At 33.8% G+C, this 24,572-nt stretch overlaps 1 protein-coding gene across 3 annotated transcripts in view; it reads left to right on the top strand.

Annotated features, from left to right (window-relative positions):
- KYNU (kynureninase) overlaps positions 1-22,801 on the top strand; it is a 119,448-nt gene extending 96,647 nt beyond the window's left edge. For 2 of the 3 annotated variants that reach the window (XM_061135695.1, XM_061135694.1), the window contains 4 exons: positions 11,914-11,966; positions 14,540-14,625; positions 20,265-20,495; positions 21,809-22,801. In XM_061135695.1, the coding sequence (XP_060991678.1) occupies positions 11,914-11,966; positions 14,540-14,625; positions 20,265-20,495; positions 21,809-21,928 (490 nt within the window). In that variant the 3' untranslated portion in view covers positions 21,929-22,801. Of the gene's footprint in view, positions 1-4,297; positions 4,412-11,913; positions 11,967-14,539; positions 14,626-20,264; positions 20,496-21,808 lie in introns of those variants that run through there. The other variant, XM_061135696.1, reaches the window with a different exon arrangement.
- Positions 22,802-24,572: the final 1,771 nt, after the last annotated feature.

The raw sequence follows: 24,572 nt of genomic DNA, 5'->3' as shown, positions 1-24,572 counted from the left end.
GGATATGGCAGACATTCAAATTTATCTGCAATTGCTATTACAGATTTTGTTTAAAAATAAACAATTATGCTGTACCCCAAATGTTCTATTTTTTGTAATGCTGTAACAGTTTTGTTGATTCAACACATTTTTTGAAGTCATGTAAGCAGTAAGACAATTGTATTTAGTTCTAACTTGAGACCTCAAGAGACAAAGACAGAAAGAAAAATAAGAGAAGAGGGGTGGGAGGGTAGGAAAGAAGAAAATGAAGAAGAGGGAAGAGAAGATGAAAAGGAAAAGGGGAAAAAGAAGAAACTTGCTCCCAATCAAGTTTACATTTCTAAGCACAGACTTAAATTATTAAATGTATGGTAATAAACTGCCAAATAAAAGACATTATGAAAGCAGATTTTATGCAAATATTCTTAGAAAAGACTGTGATCTAATTTCTTTATATGTTGGATTGTGTTCCAATAATTAATTGCATTTTTAACAGAAGTCAGGAAAACTAGGATAAGTTGTTTTGTTTAGTTTTGGTGAGTTATGGGGTGAGGAGAGGTAAGGGGCTTGCAGAATAATTTAAATTAATTCAGTGCATGAAATATTTAGGGATTCATACTGGAGATTCTGCCATTAAAGGCTTGCTAAGGAGATCAAGGAGCATTTGGATATTTCATTTTATAACTCTTAGCATCCAAAACCATATTCAGTGGATCCCTGGTGGATTCCTCTTACTGAATCTGAATATCACGTCTCAAAGATGCCTTTATTATAAGTGCTGCTTTCCATTTGATAATACTTATTTGAAAATCCTTTTAGGAAATTTATGATGTTCAAAGAACAAAAAGCCTGTTAAAATCTTTACTTTTTATTATTTATTGGATCTCTTCCAACAACTTCTCTCAAAATTCTGCTAATATCTTCATTCCAAGTAAATTAACTCCCTGTTTGATTTTTAATTTTTGATGGCAAGAGATTAAAATTTCTACCCAAGTATGATGAGATAGCATCTTAATTGTTATTATTCATATTCAGCTCATAGATATGATGTATGAGCCTATTGTGATAATAGCTACTTATAAGCTAATTTAATGGTTTTTAATTTTACTTCATTAGCTTTAGAATATTTGCTTATTAGAATTCATGCTAAAGTTTCATTTATATTACATTTCTTTTGCATTTTGATTTACCTTTCCTGTATTCCAAGTGGTGAGGGTCTTAAAATGAATTTAACTTTCCCCAAGGTTTTTTGAAATGCATTTTGAGTTTGAATAAGTATTCTTTGAAATAATCATTTCTTTATTGACTTTAAACAGCCCCCATTTCATTTGTCGAGGCTTCAAGGTGTAATATATGATTGATATGCTTATTCAGATTCACTGTATTATATCCATCAGTCAGTCAGTCAGTTCAGTCACTCAGTCATGTCCGACTCTTTGTGAACCCATCATTAGATCCATAGGTTCACACATTTTAAAGAAGAGGAAATGACTACAGAGATTATCAAAGATCAGAAGGAATAATTTTTTTTTTTTTTTTGCAGGAGAAACATTGTATATAAATAGAATGTGGCTGTCATTTAGCCTCGTGTTTTGCTAGGTCAGAACCCCAAGTGTAGTATTTAAGTAATCGAAGGAATATTGCTTTTTTTTTTAAGAATCTCTGATGAATTAAAAAAAAAAAAAAACCTGTCTCAGGTGATTTTGCATATGTTTATGAATATACTTGGTCATGATGGTCCATATCTACATTTGGGCTTCAAGGACCAATAATTGTCTTATCTTCAACTGTTTATACAGTCTCGGAACCTCAGTTTTCTCATTTGTATAATGAGGATGATAACACTATCTACATCATATGATTCTTTTGAAGAGTAAGTGATTGTTTAGAACTATGTCTGACTCATAATGAAATCTCAATTAACATTTGTTTTTGTTGCTCTCAGAATTAACAAAACAACTTTTGACAGCCTAAATCAAGAAGAACCCATATATTCCTAAGTCAAACTGTTTTGGAGTATTTTTACAAGATCTTTGCTTAAGGTTTGAGGACAGTCAATCACTTGTTTTCACATTGTTCATTTTTATTATTTGGAAAATAATATGGGGAAAAGACTTTATCTCTCAAACATATTATCTTAATAAAATATGTTTTCCTTTTCTTATTTAAATTAACAATGATTTTCAAAATTTTAATCTAGTTATGGTAAAAGTTATATGAGTATGGGCTCTTATATTAAAAATATATCATTGATGGTGTTTATCATGAAAATATTCAGAATATTCAGAAATTAAAGAAGAGATCCTAAGATTTTTTTACTTCACAAGGAATTAAGTGTAAAAAGAAACTTTAATAAGACAAAGTGTCATTCTCTTGTTGTAATACCCCATTTAAGTTATTACTTTTTATCATGTAAAAGTATAGAGTGATTAAATTTAGAAAGCTTCAATCATTTTCATTGAAATAACATTTAGAATTTCATTAAGATTATAGACATGACAAACGATTACAAGAATATGACAATTATTAATATTTTATATCAGAATAAATATTCAACGAAGAAAAGCATCATATGAAAAATCAGTAACAGAGACAATTAACCACTACTGACTTCAGGACTCTGAAGCACACACAACATGGAATATCTCCTCCATCCTATTTTTTCATAATTGTAAGAGTGTCTGTATTATGGTTTGTTGAATTCTTCTGATGAATATTTTCTTCAAGTTATTGCTTTGGTAACAGAATTCAGTGATGTTACTGTCACATCTAGATATTAGACTTTCCTGCCATACATTTGATCCTCCGGCTCTGAAGCACTCTGACCCAGAGTGATAATTATTAGGGGCTATAAAAAGCCTCTATAAAGAGTCATTGTTTTTTTTCTTCTGTTGCTCTTACTCTACTTCTCTTAATGAGTTCAATAACCAGGTTGATGAAACTGAAACTCCTCACCCTTTCTGAGTCTCTAATTTCATTTTTTTCAGTATTTCAATCCACTCAATATCTCACTCCTAACAAAATCTATCAACAACTCTGCCTTCTTTAGCTCTTGTTTACTATCAAACATCTAGGTTTTGGTCCATTTTCCCTCTCTCAATTCTTTCCACTTTGTTATTTCACTTGAATCCATTATTCTTGATGAAAAGTCACAGGTCATACCCATAGTTCTTAATAGTGAGCCTCATAATGTCATGAACACCAGGAGGCAAAGATGGGGGACTATGCACCCACCCTTTGTTGAATTAATATTTGTTTAATCAGCTTCACACCCATACCCAAAGACTTTAAGTTTTTTGTGGGAAGGAACCATTTCTATTTTAGTTCATTATACTATTTCTATCTTTTGCTTCTATCAAGGTGTGTCATTAACTACTTTTGAAGAATTATTGAAATATAGGAAAACTCTAATAAGCCTGATTTTTTTTTTAAAAAAAGGTAATTTAATTAGTACTATAAATGACAGAATGAGTCACTTATAAAAAGCATCAACTCTAACTTCGTGGTAACTTCCATTAAACTATTTTACTCTACTCTAGTTGAGTCTATTTTACTTTTAGCTTCTGCTCTTCTGCTCAGCTTCTAGGCACTGATGATCTCAGGTTCAACAAGGTTATCGGTTCGTTAAGATACTTGTTTTGAACTCCCTCCTTCAACTTCCTTCTGAGGATGTGTATCAAACACAGTTTCTAACTGTGGGTCAGTGTTCCTGCCCACTTACTGGGCAGGATATGGGCTTAACTAGCTATGTTCCTTTAGATGATCACTCAAACTCTGTAAGCCTTACTTTTTTTCAAACACAAAATGAGAGAAGCAATATCTACCTCAGTATGTTTTTGCAGATTAAGTAAGGTGACTGACACAATCTTGCCCACTTTTCCAGCAAGCATGTCTTCATTTCTGCTCTTTCTTCCTTAGCAATTCACTATGCAAAAGCTTTGCCCAACCATGTCTTTTGAATAGGATTTCCTGTTGGCATGAGAACAGATAATCTGATTAGCTAGACCACTCTGAAATGTTATATAGGGTTATATAATTTTCATCCAGAAGTGACACAGATGTAGGGGCCGAGGGTGATGAATGATAAAGAACTAGAATCTCCAATGGGACTAGTTCCAGTATCTTTTGTAATAAGCCACTGAATTATTGTTGCTTAGTTGCTAAGTCGTGTCTGACTCTTTTGCAACCACGGACTGTAGTCGGCCAGGCTCCTCTGTCCATGGGATTTCCCAGGCAAGACTACTGGAGTAGGTTTCCATTTCCTTCTCCAGGGGATCTTCTCAACCCAGGGATCAAACCAATGTTTCTTTCATTGCAGGTGGATTCTTTACCATTGAGCCACCTGGGAAGGCCAACCCACTGGATAGTAAAGCACAATTTCTTTAGTGAATAAATTCAAAAGAGGCATATCATCATCAAACAATGAGGCAACTTAGAAACAATTAAAATATTATATTTGTACTTTTTCCGATAAAAATTTAAAGTACTTTTATGGATTCAGTAAATAAAGCATAAAAATGGTGCCTTGATCTCTGTTACAGAATCAGATCCAAGTATTTTTTTCTCTAAAGAAGAACATATTTTCCCTTTGTGTATTTACTTATTCTTTTCAGATTTGGGTTATGAACATATCATCAATACTTTTAAGCATTGGCTATTATTTCCTCCTGTGATACCATGTTCAAACACTAGGTCTTTGATGTTTCTGTCAGATATGCCCAGCAATCATAATTCATACTCTTGAATTTTTTAGTAGCACTACACAAAAATGACAAATACCTAGTCTTTTTAATGAATACAGAAAAATGAAAGAAAAGTTGCTAAATTAAAAAAAAAAAGTATAGACGTACTCTCCCAATGTTTATTTTGAAGCCATTGAAAAAAAATGGGAAAAAAAATGCCATTTTTTTAATGACCCTATTTCACAGCCACTGTATTTTTAAATACAGTGTATTTTAAATACAGCCTCAGATTTTTAAAATGCTTAATGCCAAGAGGAAAATTTTGAATTCATTTCCAACAGAAAGTTTTACGTGCAAAAGTGCTTATAAATTGTTTTTTAATTTGTAACTACAGAAATTTTCATGAACAAGCTGCAGTATTTTTCTTCTCTTTCAAAAGACAGAAGTAATAAAACAATAATCAATACCTCTGTACTAAATGATAGTGAATAAATCTAATTCATTCAAGCTAAAACTCCTTTCTTAATTCCTTTTTTTATGCAACCATAATCTTAGTCTCAATAGAAAGGATGATATTGAGTTCCCCTCAGTACACAGCATAGTTCCCTACTGGCTGAAAGAATAAGTTTTCAGTAAATTCATATCATGATAAACATAAGTACCTCAAACAAATAGCACAGTGACTTTGCTTTCCCATTCACTTTATCTCATTGATATAGCTCAATTATAGGTTCAAATTAACTTAAGATATATTCTGATTCTGAATATTTAATATGAAGCATGTGAAAACTTTGACAAAAATATTTTTCATTTTATTATTGATTCCAGTTGTCATCAGAAATTTGATAATTGTTTTAAAAGTTGTAAATGTCATCAGGTTATAAACTTAGGTACACAAGTAATTTTCTTTATTTTCATTTATCAACTCATTTGATGCAGGAAATTCAATCTTGTAACTTGGAGGTATCCTTAATGAGTTTTGTTATTTTTCTCAGTAATTTCAGAGTTTAAGCTCTGTCTGTTCAGAGTTTTTGTTTTGTTTGTTTTTTTTGTTTTGTTTTTTGTCCTTTTCTCCTTAGGATACCATTTAAGATTGCAAAGGTGAGTGATGTACATAGACATAGATAAAAGAGAGATATCCAGTCCACAGCCAACTCCTGAATCCATTAAATTGTGCCTGGCACACTCTTGGTCATCTGCTTCTATTACTACTGCACCCTCCAAGATGTCTATGGAACTATCATGACCATATGCCCTTTATCTAAAGTTCCATTGGGGATACTGAATTTCTTAGTCCCTTCAATTCCCTTATCTGGGGGCACTGGAATTTCAGGATACTATCTGGGGTCTCTTGAGTTAATATGATCCTAAATTATAAGTAAAAGTGCTATCACAGGTCCATTCTGCTAACATTTTTATATGAAGACTACAGCACCAAACTGGCCTGGAAGAATTCTTACAAATGGTTAGGATTGCCTAGTAGGTCTGAGGGAATATGTTGCAAGAATTTTTTATCTATAGATCCCCCCAAATGTATCTGGAGTTCCCACTGACTTCTCAACCATCCCAACTCCTATCGCCGAGAACTTAACTTGGGGCAGGGGGTATTTCAGTTCTGTATAAGCAGTATGAATCCAGTCTTTCTCTTCCCATTCTGAAGCTTCTCATTCCTCAGCATTCAGAACATTATTTTAATCATGGGAATCAGGAAATGGATTCTTCCATTCTCTTTTCTTTTTGCTGTTTACAGCATAAACTTTATGCTGGGCTACTATATGAGATGTGATCATCAGAATTCCAAAATGTGTATATATTGCAAGTCGGAAACCTTGGCTTTTAAAGACTACTGACTCTGTATAAGTTTCAAAATCTTGTCTTGGAACTGAAGGCTAAAAGGAGTTTGGGTACTATATATATCCTTTGGTGCTCCCTACCTAACAAATGAACCTAACACAATAAAATTTGATTCACTATAGATAAGAAAGTTTAGGAAAATATTTGTAAATGATGAGAAAAATTTTAATTAAAGCCTTCAAAGTTTTTCTCTTTTACCACCCCAAATATTTTTTCCAAACAATATTATGTCAGTCCATTATCCCTGAAGACAGACTTTTCAAACAAGGGAAACTGGCAATTAATACCTGACTAAAAATATCATTTTACTTATAAATATCACTATTTATTTATTTATAAATAGTATAATATAGATAGTATAACTACTGTTTATGTATATATAAATATCACTAAAACACAACATTCAAAAAATGAAGATCATGGCATCCGACCCATCACTTCATGGCAAATAGATGGGGAAACAATGGACACAGTGAGAGACTCATTTTCTTGGGCTCCAAAATCACTGCAGATGGTGACTGCAGTCATGAAATTAAAAGCCACCTGTTCCTTGGAACAAAAGCTATGACCAACCTACACAGCATGTTAAAAAGCTTTGCCGACAAAGATTTGTCTGGTCAAAGCTATGAGTTTTCCAGTGATCATGTATGGATGTGAGAGTTGGGCCATAAAGAAAGTTGAATGCCTAAGAATTGATGCTTTTGAACTGTGGTGTCAGAAAAGACTCTTGAGAGTCCCTTGGACTGCAAGGAGATCCAACCAGTCAAATACTAAAGGAAATCAGTCTTGAACATTCATTGGAAGGACTGATGCTGAAGCTCCAATTTTTTAGCCACCTGATGTGAAGAACTGACTCATTGGAAAAGACCGCGATGCTGGGAAAGATTGAAGGCGAGGAGAGAAAGGGACGACAGAGGATGAGATGGTTGGATGCATCACCGACTCGACGGACATAAGTTTGAGCAATCTCCAAGAGTTGATGATGGACAGGGAAGCCTGGCGTGCTACAATGCATGGGGTCTCAAAGAGTCGGACATGACTGAGCAACTGAACTGGACTGAGAAATATCATACAAAGAAGGAGTAGAACCTAAAACGGCCTATAAATTTTCTAGTAAGCTTTAGTGTTTTATTCTGGAAAAATCATTTGACAATTCCAAAGTTGAATATTAAATGCACATCTAGAAATTTAGTAAACCAAATTTTAAAATCAGAAGATTCACTTAAAATCCACCTGTATAAAAAGAAAAAAATAAAAGTGGAAAAGGAAGGTGGTGGGAAATTTGCCCTCCTAAGTCTATATATGTGTTGGGTCTTTGAACATGTTGTTTTGATTATCTGGAACACTCTTTCCTTTCTCTGTGCTGAAATATACACATTAGTTTGCTTATCAGAGCCTCCCCTAACCATCACCACCCTGGTTCAGCTGTCCTAACTCATACTTTCCCTATTAACTATTTACAACACCTCACATGATTCGCATGAAAAACACTCTTCTACAGACATTAAGAGCCGGTGCCGGATCTCATGAACTTACATTCTAGTTGACGAAGAAAAAATTAAAAAGTTGATTATTTAGTTCATAAAAATACTATATGTCCTATCCTAATATATCTTTATTTTTTGGTTTCTGATCTCGTGTAATCATTCCCTTTCGAGACACAGAATGCTTTTTTATTCACCTCTCATGTAATAACTATATGATATTTTACAATATAGATTTACCATAATTTATAAAACCAGTCTTTTATTGAAGAGAGTTTAGGCTATTTTCAATCTTCGATTATTATTGTACAATGACTATACTTAACACATAATTCACTTCATACTTGGACAAGTTCTTCTGGAGAGCTAAACTCCAAGAAGTAAATTTTCCAGTTCAGAGAGTATGTGCATTTGCAAATTCCACAACTTTTATTCCTTTGTTCTCTAGAGGGGCACATCTATAACACACATTCCAACAAGAATACATGACAGTAACTTATAAAATGTGTTAATATCAATAGAGTTCTTAATAAAACTTTTGAATTTTTGCCACTTTAAGAGGTGGGCAATGATTATTTTTTGTTGTTCAGTCACCAAGTTATGTCCAAATTTTGTGACCCTGTGGACTGCAGCATGCCAGGCCTCCTTGTTCCCTATCATCTCCCAGAGTTTGCCCGAGTTCAAGTCCATTGCATTTCAGTGTAACTTTAATTTGTATTTTTCTTAACAATAAATGGTTGGCCCTTTTAAAAAATAATTGAGAGCCATTTCCTTTTTCTGTCTATGTTGGTCATTTTTCTTGGGCTGTTGCTTTTGCATTATGATCTCTAGCTATTTTTATACTAGAAAGTTTAGCTTCTTGTGACATAAGTTGCAAATGATTTTTAAAAAATAGATTGTCATATGACACAACTTTCTCTTATGATTTATTGGGCTATGGAGATGATCCTATAACTTTCTCTTTAATTTTATTAATATGATGAATAGTATATTAATAGATTTGTTCTTGGTTTTCATTTTGACATTAAAATGTTGTAATGCTTTGTAGAAATATTCAACTGCATTGCTATTATTTTTTAGGGATGTTTTAACATTATTTATTTTCCATGGCATTAGAATCAGCTTGCAAGTCCTAAATGAAAACAAATAAAATCTATTTGTATATTTTACTGGGATTATTGAAGTGTATACACCAATTCGAGGAGAACTGACTTTTTTCTTGATGTTGAAAATTATTTGACTTTTTTCTTGTTCAGATTCAGGAATATTTAAAAAATTTTATGTAAGTCTGAAATATTTTTTGTTAATATACCAGTTTGCTTTCAATTTCAATATTTTAATTTCACTTTTAAATTTAGTTCTCATATTAATTTGTTAATAGATATTTAGTTCTCATATTAATTTTGTACCAGATTACCGTGCTAAACTATCTTTTTGTTCATACCAGGTACACAATTGTATAATTTTAAAGCAGTGATAATTGACTATCTCTTTTTCAGTTTTCAGCTGCAAAATATTAACATTAAAGAAAGCACCTTTGGTGTTTCTCCATTAAGTCCAGGTGTGACTTGGATGTGAATAAAGCAGAAGTTAAAAATTTTAACATTTTGGCCATAATTATATATAAATGCCTGCAGTATATATTTATCCTAAGATCAAACAGACTCTAAATATTGTTATCTCTATTTTATAATTTTGAATATATATTCTTTCAAATATGATTTTTAAATGGCTATAATATTTCATAGCATAAACATCATATAATTTATTTTTTCTCTCTTACAAGATACCGGGGTTTCTATGACACTATAAATAGTACTGTGCTCACTGTCCTAGCACACACATTTTAGTGTACTCCAAAGAGTCTTTTGCATAAATCTGAAAAAGTACTTCGAAAACTATACATAGCTTTAATTTATATTTTTAAACTGTACTCCATAAAAATTTTATTACTTATTATGCTCATTATTGAACAGAGTTTACTTTTTACTGAGTCCTTGATGAAAAAAGACATCTAAATTTTAAATAACTTTGCCAATTTAATATGTGAGGTATGTTTTCATCTTTGTGTGGTTTCATATTTTTTAAGTTTTCACTGACATTGAGCTTTTTTCTTCCTGGAATTCATGGAGCATTTGCACTTCTCTTTTTATAAATGTCCTGTCCATGCTTTGTGACTGGGCAGCTTTGGGGACACTGCCCTTTCTCTGATGAAAAAACTCTTCTTGCAAACTCTTTTAAATGTGGCAAATAGCATCCTTTTCCCCATCATTGGGTCCTTTTGTCTGTCTTTTTAATACAGAATTTTAAATGTGTATTAATATATAATATTATCCTTTATATTTTATTTGGTTTTCATAGAGATTTTACTTTTAAAAATCAAATAAGTATGTTAATATATTTTCCTCATCTTTGCATTTTTTCAAATGTTACATTTATCTCTTATTACATAATTGTATGATCTGAGGACCATTTATATTTTCTGTCATGTTCCACTTGTCCCCTGATGCTTCTCGTGACAGTACTATACTCATTTATTTAATGAATTTTGTAATATGGGCTTCCCTGACATCTCGGTAAAGAATCCACCTGCAATACAGGAGACCCCAGTTCAATTCTTGAGTCGGGAAGATCCCCTGGAAAACAGACAGGCTACCCACTCCAGTGTTCTTGGGCTTCCCTTGTGGCTGAGCTGGTAAAGAATCCACCTGCAATGCGGGAGGCCTGAGTTCGATCCCTGGGTTGGGAAGATCCTCTGGAGAAGAGAAAGGCTACCCACTCCAGTATTTTGGCCTGGAGAATTCCATGGACAGTCCATGGAATCACAAAGAGTCGGACATGACTAAGCGACTTTCACTTTCACATGTAATGTAGAGCATATTCACCTTTATACTCTGTTTCAAAATACTATTTTTAATCATGTATGCTTTATAAACATTAAAAAATTATCAACTTTAAAAAAGTACATTGGAATTTTTAATTTTGGCAGTGTTAAAACTAGCATTTTATTTAGGAAGAGTTGCTTATATCAAGAATACTGTATTTTTCTCTCTCTCAAATTTTATATTTTCTTCATACTATTGGTAATTTTAATCTAATAAGCACACATACATACATGATTTTTCCTCTATATTTTACACTTTATGTCTGGCCAATTAACATTCTTATGAAACTCTGAAAGTAAGCAATTTATTCACAAAATTACTAAAATTTCAACAATTTAGAGGTTATTTTTATGTCATTTCTCTTTAGGACTCCTATTGCAAAAAGAATACATTACTGTATTAATCACTTTTCTTTTTTGTTTTCACCAGTTTTAATATCTAAAGAAACAACATTTTTGTTCATTTTATTTTATATTAAACAACAAGGTCATTAGTTATAGCTCCTCAGATTATTTAACTTTGCAAGTATATAACCAGTAATATGAAAAAATTGATTTTTATTCTCTCTCTGAGGTTATAAATATTGTCTTATGATATCACATAGCATTTACATGCTTAAGTATTTGATGACTCATATCACAAATAGATTTTATTTTACTTTCCATTTATTTTTATTAGCTAGAGGCTAATTACTTTACAATATCGTAGTGGTTTTTGTCATACATTGACATGAATCAGCCATGGATTTACATGTATTCCCCATCCCGATCTCCCCTCCCACCTCCCTCTCCACCCGATTCCTCTGGGTCTTCCCAGTGCACCAGGCCCGAGCACTTGTCTCATGCATCCAGCCTGGGCTGGTGATCTGTTTCACCCTAGATAATATACATGTTTCGATGCTGTTCTCTCGAAACATCCCACCCTTGCCTTCTCCCACAAATAGATTTTAATACGAAGGCCCAAGAGTCCTATATTAATTCTGTCTTTATTTATAGACCAAAATATCTAATGTTACTATTTATGTTTTAGGTTAGTGGGATGGTTCGGCCATGAACTAAGCACCAGATTTAATATGGATAACAGTAAGTGTATTCAATTTTACTTCACAAGTCATTTTATTTTAAGTTTATTTCAGTTTTCATCTTTGTATGATATGTAATATGCATGCCTCATGGAGAGTGCACTTTGAAAATGCCACTAAGAATTCTTAAAATAAGAAATGACATTTCCTCAATGTAAGACTAAGTATTCATAGATTTTAGTATGATTTTGAGTCTATCCTTTTATAGGGAAATAAGAGGAAGCAAAATCTAAAATACAGAATTCAGGTCTCACCAATATGGAGTACATCAGACAGTGAGGACAGAAAGGAATCATTGTCTTAGAGTCAGGCCCAGAGAGACAGGTATCAAGCCCATTTTGCTGTTTATTGGTTTTGTGATGCTGTACAAATTTGATCATTTTGGACTTTTAATTTTTTTTCCTCATGTATCTAATGTGAATAATAATATCTATTTCAGGGTTTGTTCTGAGGGTAAAACACGTTCAAAGCTGTAAACTAAGCAGCATACTAATTAATAAATGTTCAGTTTTATCCCTCTCTTTTCCCAAATTATTCTCCTTTTGTGGCTTTTGCCACAAGCATGCGTATGTGTGTGCTAAATCACTTCAGTCATGTCCAACTCTGTGCAACCCTATGGATTGTAGCCTGCCAGTCTCCTCTGTCAGTGGGATTCTCCAGACAAGAATACTGGAGTGGGATGCCATGCCTTCTTCCAGGGGATCCTACCCCCTCCTAATAGATCAAACTTGCATCTTTTATGTCTCCTGCAGTGGCAGGCAGGTTTTTTACTACTAGCACCACCTGGTAAGCCCGCTTTCACCACATACCAAACAGTAACCCCAGTGGGTAGAAATTAAAGTACATAATTAGTGCAGCGAGTTCTTAAACTGCTCTACTTCTCTTTCGTTCCTTAGTGACTTTATTCTTCCATCACACGGGATACAGAAAACTTCCTAAATGTTCTGTGAATTCAACTTAAAACTTGATCCTTTAGACTGCTTCCAATCCTGAGATTTGATGTTACATATACACACATTTGCATCGACAAAGATGCAAAGGATAAAGATGGGCCCTTTGAGTCAAATCAGGAAAGCTATATTTTTCTTAGCTGCTGAAATTATGAACTCTTTTATACAGTTATTTAAATTGTTTGTAATAGGTTTTCTTATCTGTAAATGAGGAAACTGGGTTAGATCAGGAGTGGGCAAAGTGTTTTTTTCTGTGAAGGTTCAGACTGTAGATATGTTAAGCTTTGGAGGCTATGGCAAGTTGTGCACTATGGCGAGTGCACAACTCTGCTATTGTGGTGCTAAAGCAGCCATAGAAATATATAAATAAGTGAACAGGGCTATGTTCCAATAAACTTTTATTTACAAAAATAAGGAGTGGGCCAGATGTGACCCATAGGACATAGTCTGACTAGCCCTCAAAGGAGATCAGTCCTGGGTGTTCATTGGAAGGACTGATGCTGAAGCTGAAACTGCAGTACTTTGGCCACCTCATGCAAAGAGTTGACTCACTGGAAAAGACCCTGATGCTGGGAGGGATTGGGGGCAGGAGGAGAAGGGGATGACAGAGGATGAGATGGCTGGATGGCATCACCGACTCGATGGACATGAGTTTGAGTAAACTCCGGGAGTTGGTGATGGACAGGGAGGCCTGGTATGCTGCGATTCATGGGGTCACAAAGAGTCGGACACGACTGAGTGACTGAACTGAACTGAACTGAAAGACCCAGAAAATTCTCTCACTCTCAGTCAGTATTAGTTTTCAATTTGCTCTAACTAGTAATTTTAATTCTTGGATTTAACTTGCAACTTATTCAATATAATTAATTATATGAGAATATTGTCTGTTATTAACTTACCTTTTCAATATATTCTTAGGCAGATCATTTTTGTAAACCACATTTTTTCCTCTTTTCTAAGAGAAGTCACTTGATATAGTAATTCTAGTGTTAAAAGTCACCTTCATACATCATTTCATTCACATTTTTGCCTTTGTAGGATACTACAGTTACAAGCCATTCAAGTCTTGATCCTTTGCTGTCATTGACAAGGTTTCTGATTTGGAGGCCTCTGTGGACTGTGACCCATGGAGACTGCCGCCTCCATTAGGTCTCAGAGGTGGGGATGAGGGAGAGGTTTGCTGCTGCATCCAGGCCTGGGCCCGGCTAGTGGACGGCCGCAGCGAAAGCTCTGGAGTTCTGTGGAATGCAGCCCTGGGGCCCCGGTCCACCTGCCAGTCCCAAGGCCTAAGGCACCAGTCCATCTCTCACTGTGCTCTCCTTACAAGCACCACTGCCAGGCTGACTGTTAAAGAGCGGGACCTCTAACTGCCTGCTAGGAATCTTGCCCTAGAAGCTGCGTGCCCACCCTGCCCCTATTACAGGGGCAGACAAGATGGAAGTCACAGGTGAAGGAAAAATATACCAGTATTTTAGGTCCATCAAGTTTCTTTTAATTATCTCAAAAATCTTGGGAATAAAAGCTTTTAAGTCTTACATTTTTTCCTTCTACTTTACTGTCATTAAAGATATCCATAAAGGACACATTTTAGATACATCCTATAAAAGTAATATTAATTTTTCAGAACTGCAGTTAATCCCTGGAGTCAATGGATTCCGAATCTCGAATCCTCCCATTCTGCTGGTCTGTTCCTTACATGCTAGTTTGGAGGTAAGTGATCTATGCCTCAAACCTCCCACATTGTCACCTTTCTTTTTATCTGACTGTGACATGCTGTCATATTTTATCTGTTAATCAGCTAGATTACTACACACTGTGCATAAACGATGAACAGAGGACAGGGCTCTCCTTTAGGACAGTGACTGTGGCTCACGTCACCCTTTATTTATGTCTCCAGCCCCCGGCACAAAGCTTGGCACAGTGTTGGTACTTAAATATTCAACAGAACTTAGTTGGGGTGACGTATATTTAGTTCCACCTAGAATTTGTGTGAACTTGAATGAGTCACTGGATCTTCTATTAGTCTTTCTACATGGAAAATAAGCCTGAAATATTTAAGTCTTGATTAACTCACTCACTGAAACTAAATTTACTAAAAAACTATCATGTGTCGGACAATGTCGTGATTACTGGGGACTCTTATTTCTTCTAGTTCTGTGAGTGAGTGAGCTAACAAAGTGTCATATGACAAAATTATAGGAGGACTTACTTTAAGGGGTGAGGGAGAGTATGAATAAGGTCAGAGTAAAGCAGAGATTGAGTAAGCTTGTCTCATGAGGTAGAGTGTATTTTCCCCCTTATTGGGGTTTCTATGTCATTATATCCATGTGTAATCTTTACTGTTACTGGCTTAGTAATTTTCTTTAAGTTCATTCATATTTTTACTTGAAAGTAGTCTCACTCTAAATTATAATACCCAAATGGTTAGTTTGGATTTCTAGACATGCATATGTCTATTATTTCTATATATCTAGGTACTTATTTATAACTATTCATTTACACACACATATAATGCATATATATGTATATGCATATACATATACATATCTTCTAATTATTTGGATATCAGATATTCATTAGTTTCAGACTGAGACAAAAATTTATCTAAGTAAATATATATTGCTAATAATTATATACTCTATGATAATGAGCTTCCCCAGTGGCCCAGTAGTAAAGTATGCCTGCAATACAGAAGACACGGCAAGGGCCTTGGGTTCAATCCCTGTGTTAGGAAAAATCCCCTGGAGAAGGAAATGGCAACTCATTCCAGTATTCTTGCCTAGGAAATCCTATGGACAGAAGAGCCTGATGAGCTATATAGTCCACGGGGTTGCAAAAGAGTTGTCAGATACAACTTAGTGACTAAAACAATAACAAATATGTAATGGTATTAATACACATATTAAAGAAATGCATATTTTATATACATAAAGTAAAATATATTTTAAGTAAATATACATGTATATTTCTAATAGAGATCTTAAATCTGTAGACATTAAAATAAAAATTTGATTTTTTAAAGGTATTGAAATCTTCCTAAAATCATCTAGTTTAGGAAATTCTGTTGTGCCGTATTCCAGCATGAGTGACTGGATAAAGACTTCCAAACCTAAAATTCTAGAACTCTGTGAAAATTCACAGCAGCTTCTCATTCTGGCCACTGGACGGCAGTGTCAAGTTCCTCTGTTTTTATACAGTTTCACCACTAGATAGTAGTAATCAACTCGTTTCACTTCATCCCAATTTAAAAAAATCACCTACTCAGTATGACCACTAGATGGAGCTTGTGCTATTTTCAGGTTTTGGCAGATTTTTCTATTTTGAGTTGAAATAGACCCAGTAACAAGATTTCTGTGATACAAATTATATTTGGGGAGGGGTGGGGGGAGTGATTAAACCTGCTTGGCAAACCAAATAACGATATTTGACTTGTTTTTAAAATAGTCAACCTGAGGAACAGTTCCATTAAACTTTTTTTTTTTTTTTTTAAAGAAAATAACGTTTTGCATACTTTGCAAACTTATATCAGGGAGAAGATGAATTATTAATACAATAAGGAGAAAAGAAATAAGTCAAAAAGGCATACCTTAGAAAGAAGGAGCACTTAAAGTTATTTCCTCTGATTTTACTCATCTTTGCAAATTATTTCCTAGCCATATCTAGAAAATGTCTTTTAGACACTATCACTTTGGTATTCTTTGCAGTGGACTGACTTCAGTATTCACCTCTTCTGCAACAGAAAAAAACAGATTCCTATTTTCCCTACCAATAGTTTTGCTCCACACTGTATAGCAGTCACCTAGATATGGTTTTTATTCTCAGCTGGAATCTGAAAACAGATGTATCTTCTACTTTCATAGCTAAACTTAAACCTAAGAAAAGAACCCTAATGCCTCAGAAAAAGGATGTACACTTCTCTTGAGTTTCTCATCACTTAAGTATTTCTCTGTAGCCTCATGGAAATACCTTATTAAATAATTCACTGTCAAGACTATGTTTTTACCAAAATTATCTTTAAATAATCAAACCTTGAGTTAAAGAAAGTATTTTTGAAATTCTTACTCCCCATTATAAATTGCAAAATTCTGAAATTACAATATATTTCACTGTTTCCCATTCTCTAGGTAACTGTTAAACTGTTGTACTTTCTAGATGTTTCTGAATTTGCTATATGACTATCAGTGAATTAACAGATTCAGCACTTAGCTTATTTATTTAAAAATTTTGCATTTAGGAGATAAGAAGTTGAAGTTTGAGTAAGTGAAAGAAATAAACACACAAATCAAACTACATTTGTTATCTCTACTTCCCTTTAGAAAAATATTCTTACACAATAAAATGCCAACTGAAGGAGAGATCTTTATACTTAAGAATCGATGCCTATTGGGACTTCCCTAGTGGTCCAGTGACTGAGACTCCATGCTCCCAATGCAGGGGGTCTGGGTTTCCTCTCTGTCAGGGAACTAGATTCTAGAGGCCTCAACTAACAGTTTGCATGCTACAACTAAAGATGCTGCATGCCGCAACAAGGACTGATATTCCCATGTGCGAAAACAAAGATCTGGTACAGACAAATAAATAGTAAATAAAAATTGCAAAAAAGTAAATGAATTGATGTACATGGATATGATTTCAGATTTGTAATACAAAGAATTTTTTAAAATTAGTTATGGCATTGTTCACAATGTGTATTTGATTGAAGGATATGATGAAAAATAACACCTTATAATCAGTTTCAAACTGTTTCTTTACACTGTTGCCTATTTAATAGTTTATGCAATAATTTTAAAAATACTGGGGATAAAGAGGAAGAATAAAGTAGGAAGCAGGAGGCAAATACTCCATCCCTTACTGGGACACTAAGTATGACCTTAAACAAATGACAACTACTCTTGAATTCATTTGCCTCAACCTTTTAATGAAGATGTTTGAACCAGATTAATTCAGAGGTCACCTCAATCATCCAATTAGTAAACATGACATTAAACAACACTTACATTTTATTTTGAAGGGTTCTATTTATACATAACAACAGGTAGGCAATATAATTATTTAAATAGCTTCAAAATATAAAATTAGAGCATTCAATTTAAATATAGGGCAAGTCAGAAGAAATGTACTCTGCATTCCCTCAGAAAGTTATTAGGGACCAAATTTTAAGAACTTAAGAGCTGAGAACATCGTTATACTTATTTTTCCTATTTAAAATTATCCAACTTTTCTAACGTTGGATTTATTTTAGCTAGTAAGAAAAATAACCCAAGTAGTGGAAATTCTGCCAAGAAAAAAAGCTGAATATTTTCAAACTACACTTTTCATTTTTTTTAATTAAAAAAAAGAAAAAAAAAAAAAGATTTCCACAGTGTTACAAGCACAAAAATAATGAGAAGCAAAGAAAGGGGTAGGGGGGACATTCAGTCTACTTCACTGTTAACTCCTATTATCCCCTCTTAATATTTTTAACTGAGGCTTCTGAAGAGACTTTTATAAAGCCACCTCAGAATGCAGCTTCTCTTGTTATGGTTGTAATGTGGAAAATAGTTTTCCATTTAAATGTTATTTTATTATTAACAAAGAGTACGTTAAAATCTGATACGTTAAAATCTTTGTCATGAAAACTTTTGGTTTCTTGTTATCAAATCTACAAGAGCAAAACTTCATTAAAAAAACCCTATAAACTTAATATCCCCCGAAGTCTTACTGACTTATGACTACAAGTGAAATATCATTAAAAGTACTAATTTACACAGTGCCCCATCTGCATCTTATGGGACCCAAAGCAGATCCAGAAAGTTTAAGATCCAGAAAGTTTACTAGAATTACTTAAATAATTAAAATGTCTTCAAATTACTATGAATCTCCAAAGAAAAGCTTGGAAAGATTCCTGCTTTTGTTTTTGTTTTTTTTAATTCCAAGCCTGACAGTCAGACCACTGGATGGACCACACTTTACCTGTTCCTTGCTCCTGCCTTCTGTGAGAAAGTTGATTCTTGAATCATGCTCTCTGATCGCCATTTTGTTTTACATAGGAAATGAAGAGATGCCTCCTACCAAACTCCATGTAGTGAGGGTTACCCGAGTAGTAAAGTAGAATTTTTTGCACTGAATATGTCGGATATTAGCTTCTGCTTTCAGCTGAACTCTTCTTGGGTTGCAGACACAGTCCATGAGGTCTGGTTGGGGAAACAGACACATACTTTTCCACTGTCTGATCCTCCTCTCTTCTTTCAATATAGTAACTTAAATATAACTCCCATCTTCTCCTTCAGCCAAATACATACCCTCTGCAATAGGTCAAGAAAATCTATGACTGGACAGTTTGAGTCCTATTAGAATGCCTACCCACACATGCCATGTATATATATAGAAAGAACTATTTTCATAGACTTCATAAAGTATAGATATCACCAAATGACCCTATTTTTGCTCTGTGGCCTACCACGATACAGAAAAGGGACATTAAGTGGCCTGCTAGTGCATCATTCTCTATTTGCAGTTCATTCAGTTCTTACATGTAGGATATATTTTGAAGCTCTACTTGACCTTAAGAGATAAGCTAAAAAAAGCATGTCTGTTCTGACCCCTAATGTTCCAACACCAGTTATTGTGTGCCCTTGTCACTCATCTTAACATAAGAAACTTCAAGAAGCAAGTGGCAGTATTTTCACACCAGTGTTAAGAGTTTAGCAGCAGAAAAAAATCGATGAAAGAAGAAAAAAGGAAAGACGAAATGCTTTGGTAATATATAAGCATTATCTAACATTATTTGCCTTCCTGCCTGACCAAACTTAGCATCATTTTTAACTCCCTGTTTTCTTACTGTTAAACTGAAAGAGATTTAGGAATTGGTAAAATGATTATGAATAATATTGGTAACATTGCCTTCCACATAAGCACTGAACTCTTACTGTACTATTTGTGGACTAAACAAACTTTATACAGGAATAGAAAAAAATCTTCTTGATTACAATTGTATAAAATGTTTGGAGGAAAAATTCTGACATTTATAAAATTTAAATCCATTTATTAAGGTATGTTTTGCTTGTACTAATTATATGAAACTAATTTAAAATAGCTCTGAAGGAACATTATGTTAACTTATTTTTTTCTGCTTTTGCAAGTATTGTTTAAACAACATTTGTACAGCTATTCTATCATGGAAACTTTGTGTTCAGTTTTTAATGGCAAAGTATTTAAAAGACATGTTTTTTTATGAAAAGATGATGTAAAATGGGATGTTTTATTAGAAAGGTCAGAGCGGGCATTTCCTTTTTATATGTGATTTACAGTTAATTTTTACTTTATAAATCAACAAGAAACTGTGAACCTGATTGTTTCTCATTCTGCAGATCTTTAAACAAGCAACTATGAAAGCACTGAGGAGAAAATCTATTTTGCTAACTGGTTATCTGGAATACATGATCAAGCATTACTTCAGCCAGGACAAAGCAGAAAGCAAGAAAACAGTGGTGAACATAATTACTCCATCCTGTATAGAGGAACGTGGCTGCCAGCTAACCCTCACATTTTCTATTCCAATAAAACACATTTTCCAAGAACTAGAAAAACGAGGAGTGGTTGTAAGTGCATCTCTTGTTTCCCTACCAGGTTTTCCCTATGGGTTGCAAATGTTGAGGATAAAATTTGAATTTTTTGGTTTATGCATTTTTCTATGATACTTAATTTTGATCAGTGAGGATAAATTAAGTGCCAACTAAGTGTTCAGCACTCTGTTAACTAAAGGCACAGAGATCTGTTATTTCTGATAAAAGGGAAAACACCACAAATTTTGTTATAGGAATCAGTATTATGTAACTTATCCATTCTTTTCATTATAGATTGGGTAGAAAAAAAAAATAATGAAAACCCCATTATTAATTTGTGGAGCAAGTGGAATTAAAGGACACATCAACATAGTAGAGGGAGAAAAAGGAAATTAGTCTTGTTAGTTGTATTGAAATAAGTTATTTTCAGCCTGTTCACTGCAGTCAAGAAAGATATGTAGACACATCTTAACAGTGTTAACATTGTATGGAATATATTTTTGTTGTTGTTGTGTTTTACTATTGTGCCTAAATAGTCCTCTTTGTCTCTTGAAGAGAATTAATAATTGTTTAATGAGCAATTCCAGGATAAACAGTGATATCTATTTCCAGGGATAATACAATTTAGAAAATACTGCACTCAGTGTTCCAAGCCTTTAGGAGAGATTTTCCCAGTTTTTGGAGACACATAGAATATCAGCAATCCAAATAAAATTCTACCATTTGCAAGCCATGTGCTCCTGTGAAAGTTGGTAAACATCTATTGACTTGAGACTTCTCATCCATATTGGAATCAAATATACTTACCTCAAAATTTGTTATGGAATTAAATGTGCCAGCAGACACAAATCATTTATTATATCATCTAGCCTGTAGGGGTGTCTCTTAACAACAGAGTCATAGTGATCTTCAGCCTAAACTGAATTATCTAATTCATGGGATTAGGGATTATTAAATTCAATGGAAATATAATTGACTAAAACTCTCCAGATCTCAGTGAAGTTCTCATTCATTGAAATGTGTGCAAGGGTTCCAGTCTCTTCAGGGTCTCCCCACAGATAAACTATACACACCTGATCTATTTATTGGATCTTTATATAGGATGAGTGCACTTCAGGAAAGTACTTCAGACATTAATGTACCAACCCATTAATATTTTAATGATTATTAAGAGAATAGCTTCAAATAACACAAACATGATGTTTTACTTAAAGTGAAAGAAAATGCTTACATATTAAATTTTAGGGTAATCAGTATGAATGTTTTATGTAAGTTTCTCTTGAATGCAGATTTCCATTATGTGAAAAATGTTAACATTATTGTGGCTTTACTTTTTGTTTCCCCTACAGTGTGACAAACGGGGGCCAGATGGCATTCGAGTGGCTCCAGTTCCTCTCTACAATTCTTTCCATGATGTTTATAAATTTATCAATCTGCTCACTTCGGCACTTGGCTCTGTAGAAACATAAAATAGCAGTATTTTCCACAGCAACTAAAGCAAATAAAATGGAAAGCCTGCAGTTACTTTATTACTATTATTCAAGTCTTAATTAATGGAAGTATTTTAAAAAATGATTACAATTAACTGGAAATGAATTGCATACTTTATAGAAAAACATGACAATTTTGCTAAGGGTCTGTGGTCTTGAGATCTCTATGCTGTCCAACTTCTTGGTGTTTGGTGAATCAAAGTATTTATTGGTACAAGTATTATGTACACAGTCTTGATTATCCATCACATTTCATAGTTAATGAAATGTTTTCTGTTGGTTTAATTATAATTTGAATGACAACTTCATATGTATGTAGAAATTTTTGTATCAATTTTAGAAATATTACTTTAATTTTAATTTACCAAGCAATTTCTTATAGGTACTGCCATGGAACAGTCTGAAGTATATATGCTTTTTACAATGTTCCACCTAACTCCAATCTAAGGAACACAAAATACATTTTCTAGGGCAGTGGCTTTCAAATACTTTGGTCATAATCTATACTAAGAAATGCATTTAATATCAGGGTGTAATTTGTGTACATGCCTTATTTCATTGATTCTAATACACAACTTTTAATCACATTTTAACATCCGGTAAAGAAGAAATATCTTTCAACTTTCATTCAACAGCTTCTTAAAATTGCCACTGGCCATTCTTTCATGTTACCATCCCTGATGGTGCCATGATTCTCATACTGAGTATATATCATCCTAGATCTGGTTTTAAAGTTGTATACATAGTAGAAGCAAAAGTTGCATAAATTATTCACCTATGCTTTAATATTCATTTACTTATGTCATCACAACAAATGTTGGTTGAAGTTCATTAAATTGATTTCTTTACTCACTCTTGGGTCCTAATCCATTTTTCATGGATGTCCTTTTATTTAATGTTATCATAATCTCTTGCTTTTGTTTAATGGGAATCACTCTGGATAAAAGACTTTAGATGCTTCTCTTCTGTAAAAGAGTGAAATAAATCACTCGAAGATTCTTGCAGTTGAGGATCAGAGTTAGGAAGTAAGTGCTCATCTCTCAAGCCCTGTCCCACATCTATGGACGTTTCTTTCCCACTGTGAAAAAAAAAAACTGCAGTTACTTTACATTCAGCCCTGTAAGATTCCCCTAGTTTTTAGCTGTTGATGCCATAAACACTATTCATGAATTGGCAAAATATTCCACACTTCTGTACATAAGCAGCAAGAAAAAGTAAGTACGATGTAATTATTGCCCATAATGAAACAAATTAACTTAGCCAACCACTTTGAATGGCAGAGTTAAATAAAAAGTTGCAGAGCTCCGACACCAACACCAGCAACTACTGATATTTATGGAGTACTTCCTACATACCATGTATTCTGCTGTTCTATTTATATGTTATCTCATTTAGCTGAGTAGTTGCATAATTACTTTAGAAGTGCTTTCCACCTCCACTTTTGGCAAAACTCATCCTCATAGATGGAAAAATTCTCAAGACCTTAAAATCCGACCATAAATGACTTCATCTAGAAGAATCAGTTTTTGAACCTCATAGTGGTACACAAGAAAAGACACAGCTTCAGCTCGCAGAGGACAGGTAGCTTAGTGGGGAAATAGATGGTAAACCTATAAACATCCAAGTAAATATATACTCACAAACTATAACTTCTTCTATGAAGATAAATGGTGATATTATGAGAGAAAAATCTTAGGGGTATTCACTAAATGGCTGACTAAAAGAAGATGTATGAACACACTTATCGATTTAAGTTCCAAAGTATTTCATGTTAATTACATCAGAATTACATCAAATTGTGTTTAAAAACCATTCAAAGCATAATCAGCACTCTGTCCTCATCGGGTAGGTGAGAAACAGTATTAGAAACTAACTTTCTCCCACTTGCATCCCCCTCTCTCCCTAAAGAGATAATCATTGAATTAAATGTTGTGTTGATCATTTCCTTTCTCTAAAATTGTATAACTACATATTGACCCATAAAAATATACTAGCCAAACTTGCCTGTGTGAACTTTATACAAATTTAATCATACTATATATATTCTTCTGCTTCTTTTGTTCAGCTTCTTATTTTTGGAGATTCATTCATTATACATAATTTTTCATTCATTCTCATTGCTGCTCAGTAATTTTTATATAATTGAGATTGTTAATTCATTGTACTACTGATGAAGATGTGAGTTGTTCCAAACAGCTGTAATATTGCAACAATGCTGCTATGAACATTCTTAGCGTACACATTCAAAAGTGCAACCAGGACACACAACTGTGAAAGCGCTGAGTCACAGGCCAAACACACGTTCACCTTCGCTGTGTCCTGGCGAACTTTTCCAAAGTGACTGTACCAGTTTCCACGCCATCCAGTAGGACATGAAGATTTCCAAGCTCCTCACCCTTGCCATTGGTAGCTGTTGACTGCCAGTGTCCTGTGTACCTGTTAAAATAGCCAAGGTGATTATCAAAATAACAGAGAATAAATTCTTTAGCTTCCACCCAAGAAGAAAAGGAAAAAAAAAAAAAGAACACACATACACCACACCTGTTAATGCTTCAGACAACATTCTTAATTTGTGGATTAAACCAAAACCAGACGTTTTTCCTGGATTTTACACTTATCCAGC

The sequence above is a fragment of the Dama dama genome, chromosome 33, assembly GCF_033118175.1.
Source record: "Dama dama isolate Ldn47 chromosome 33, ASM3311817v1, whole genome shotgun sequence".
Lineage (NCBI taxonomy): Eukaryota > Metazoa > Chordata > Mammalia > Artiodactyla > Cervidae > Dama > Dama dama.
This window is presented reverse-complemented; position numbering and strand designations above follow the sequence as displayed.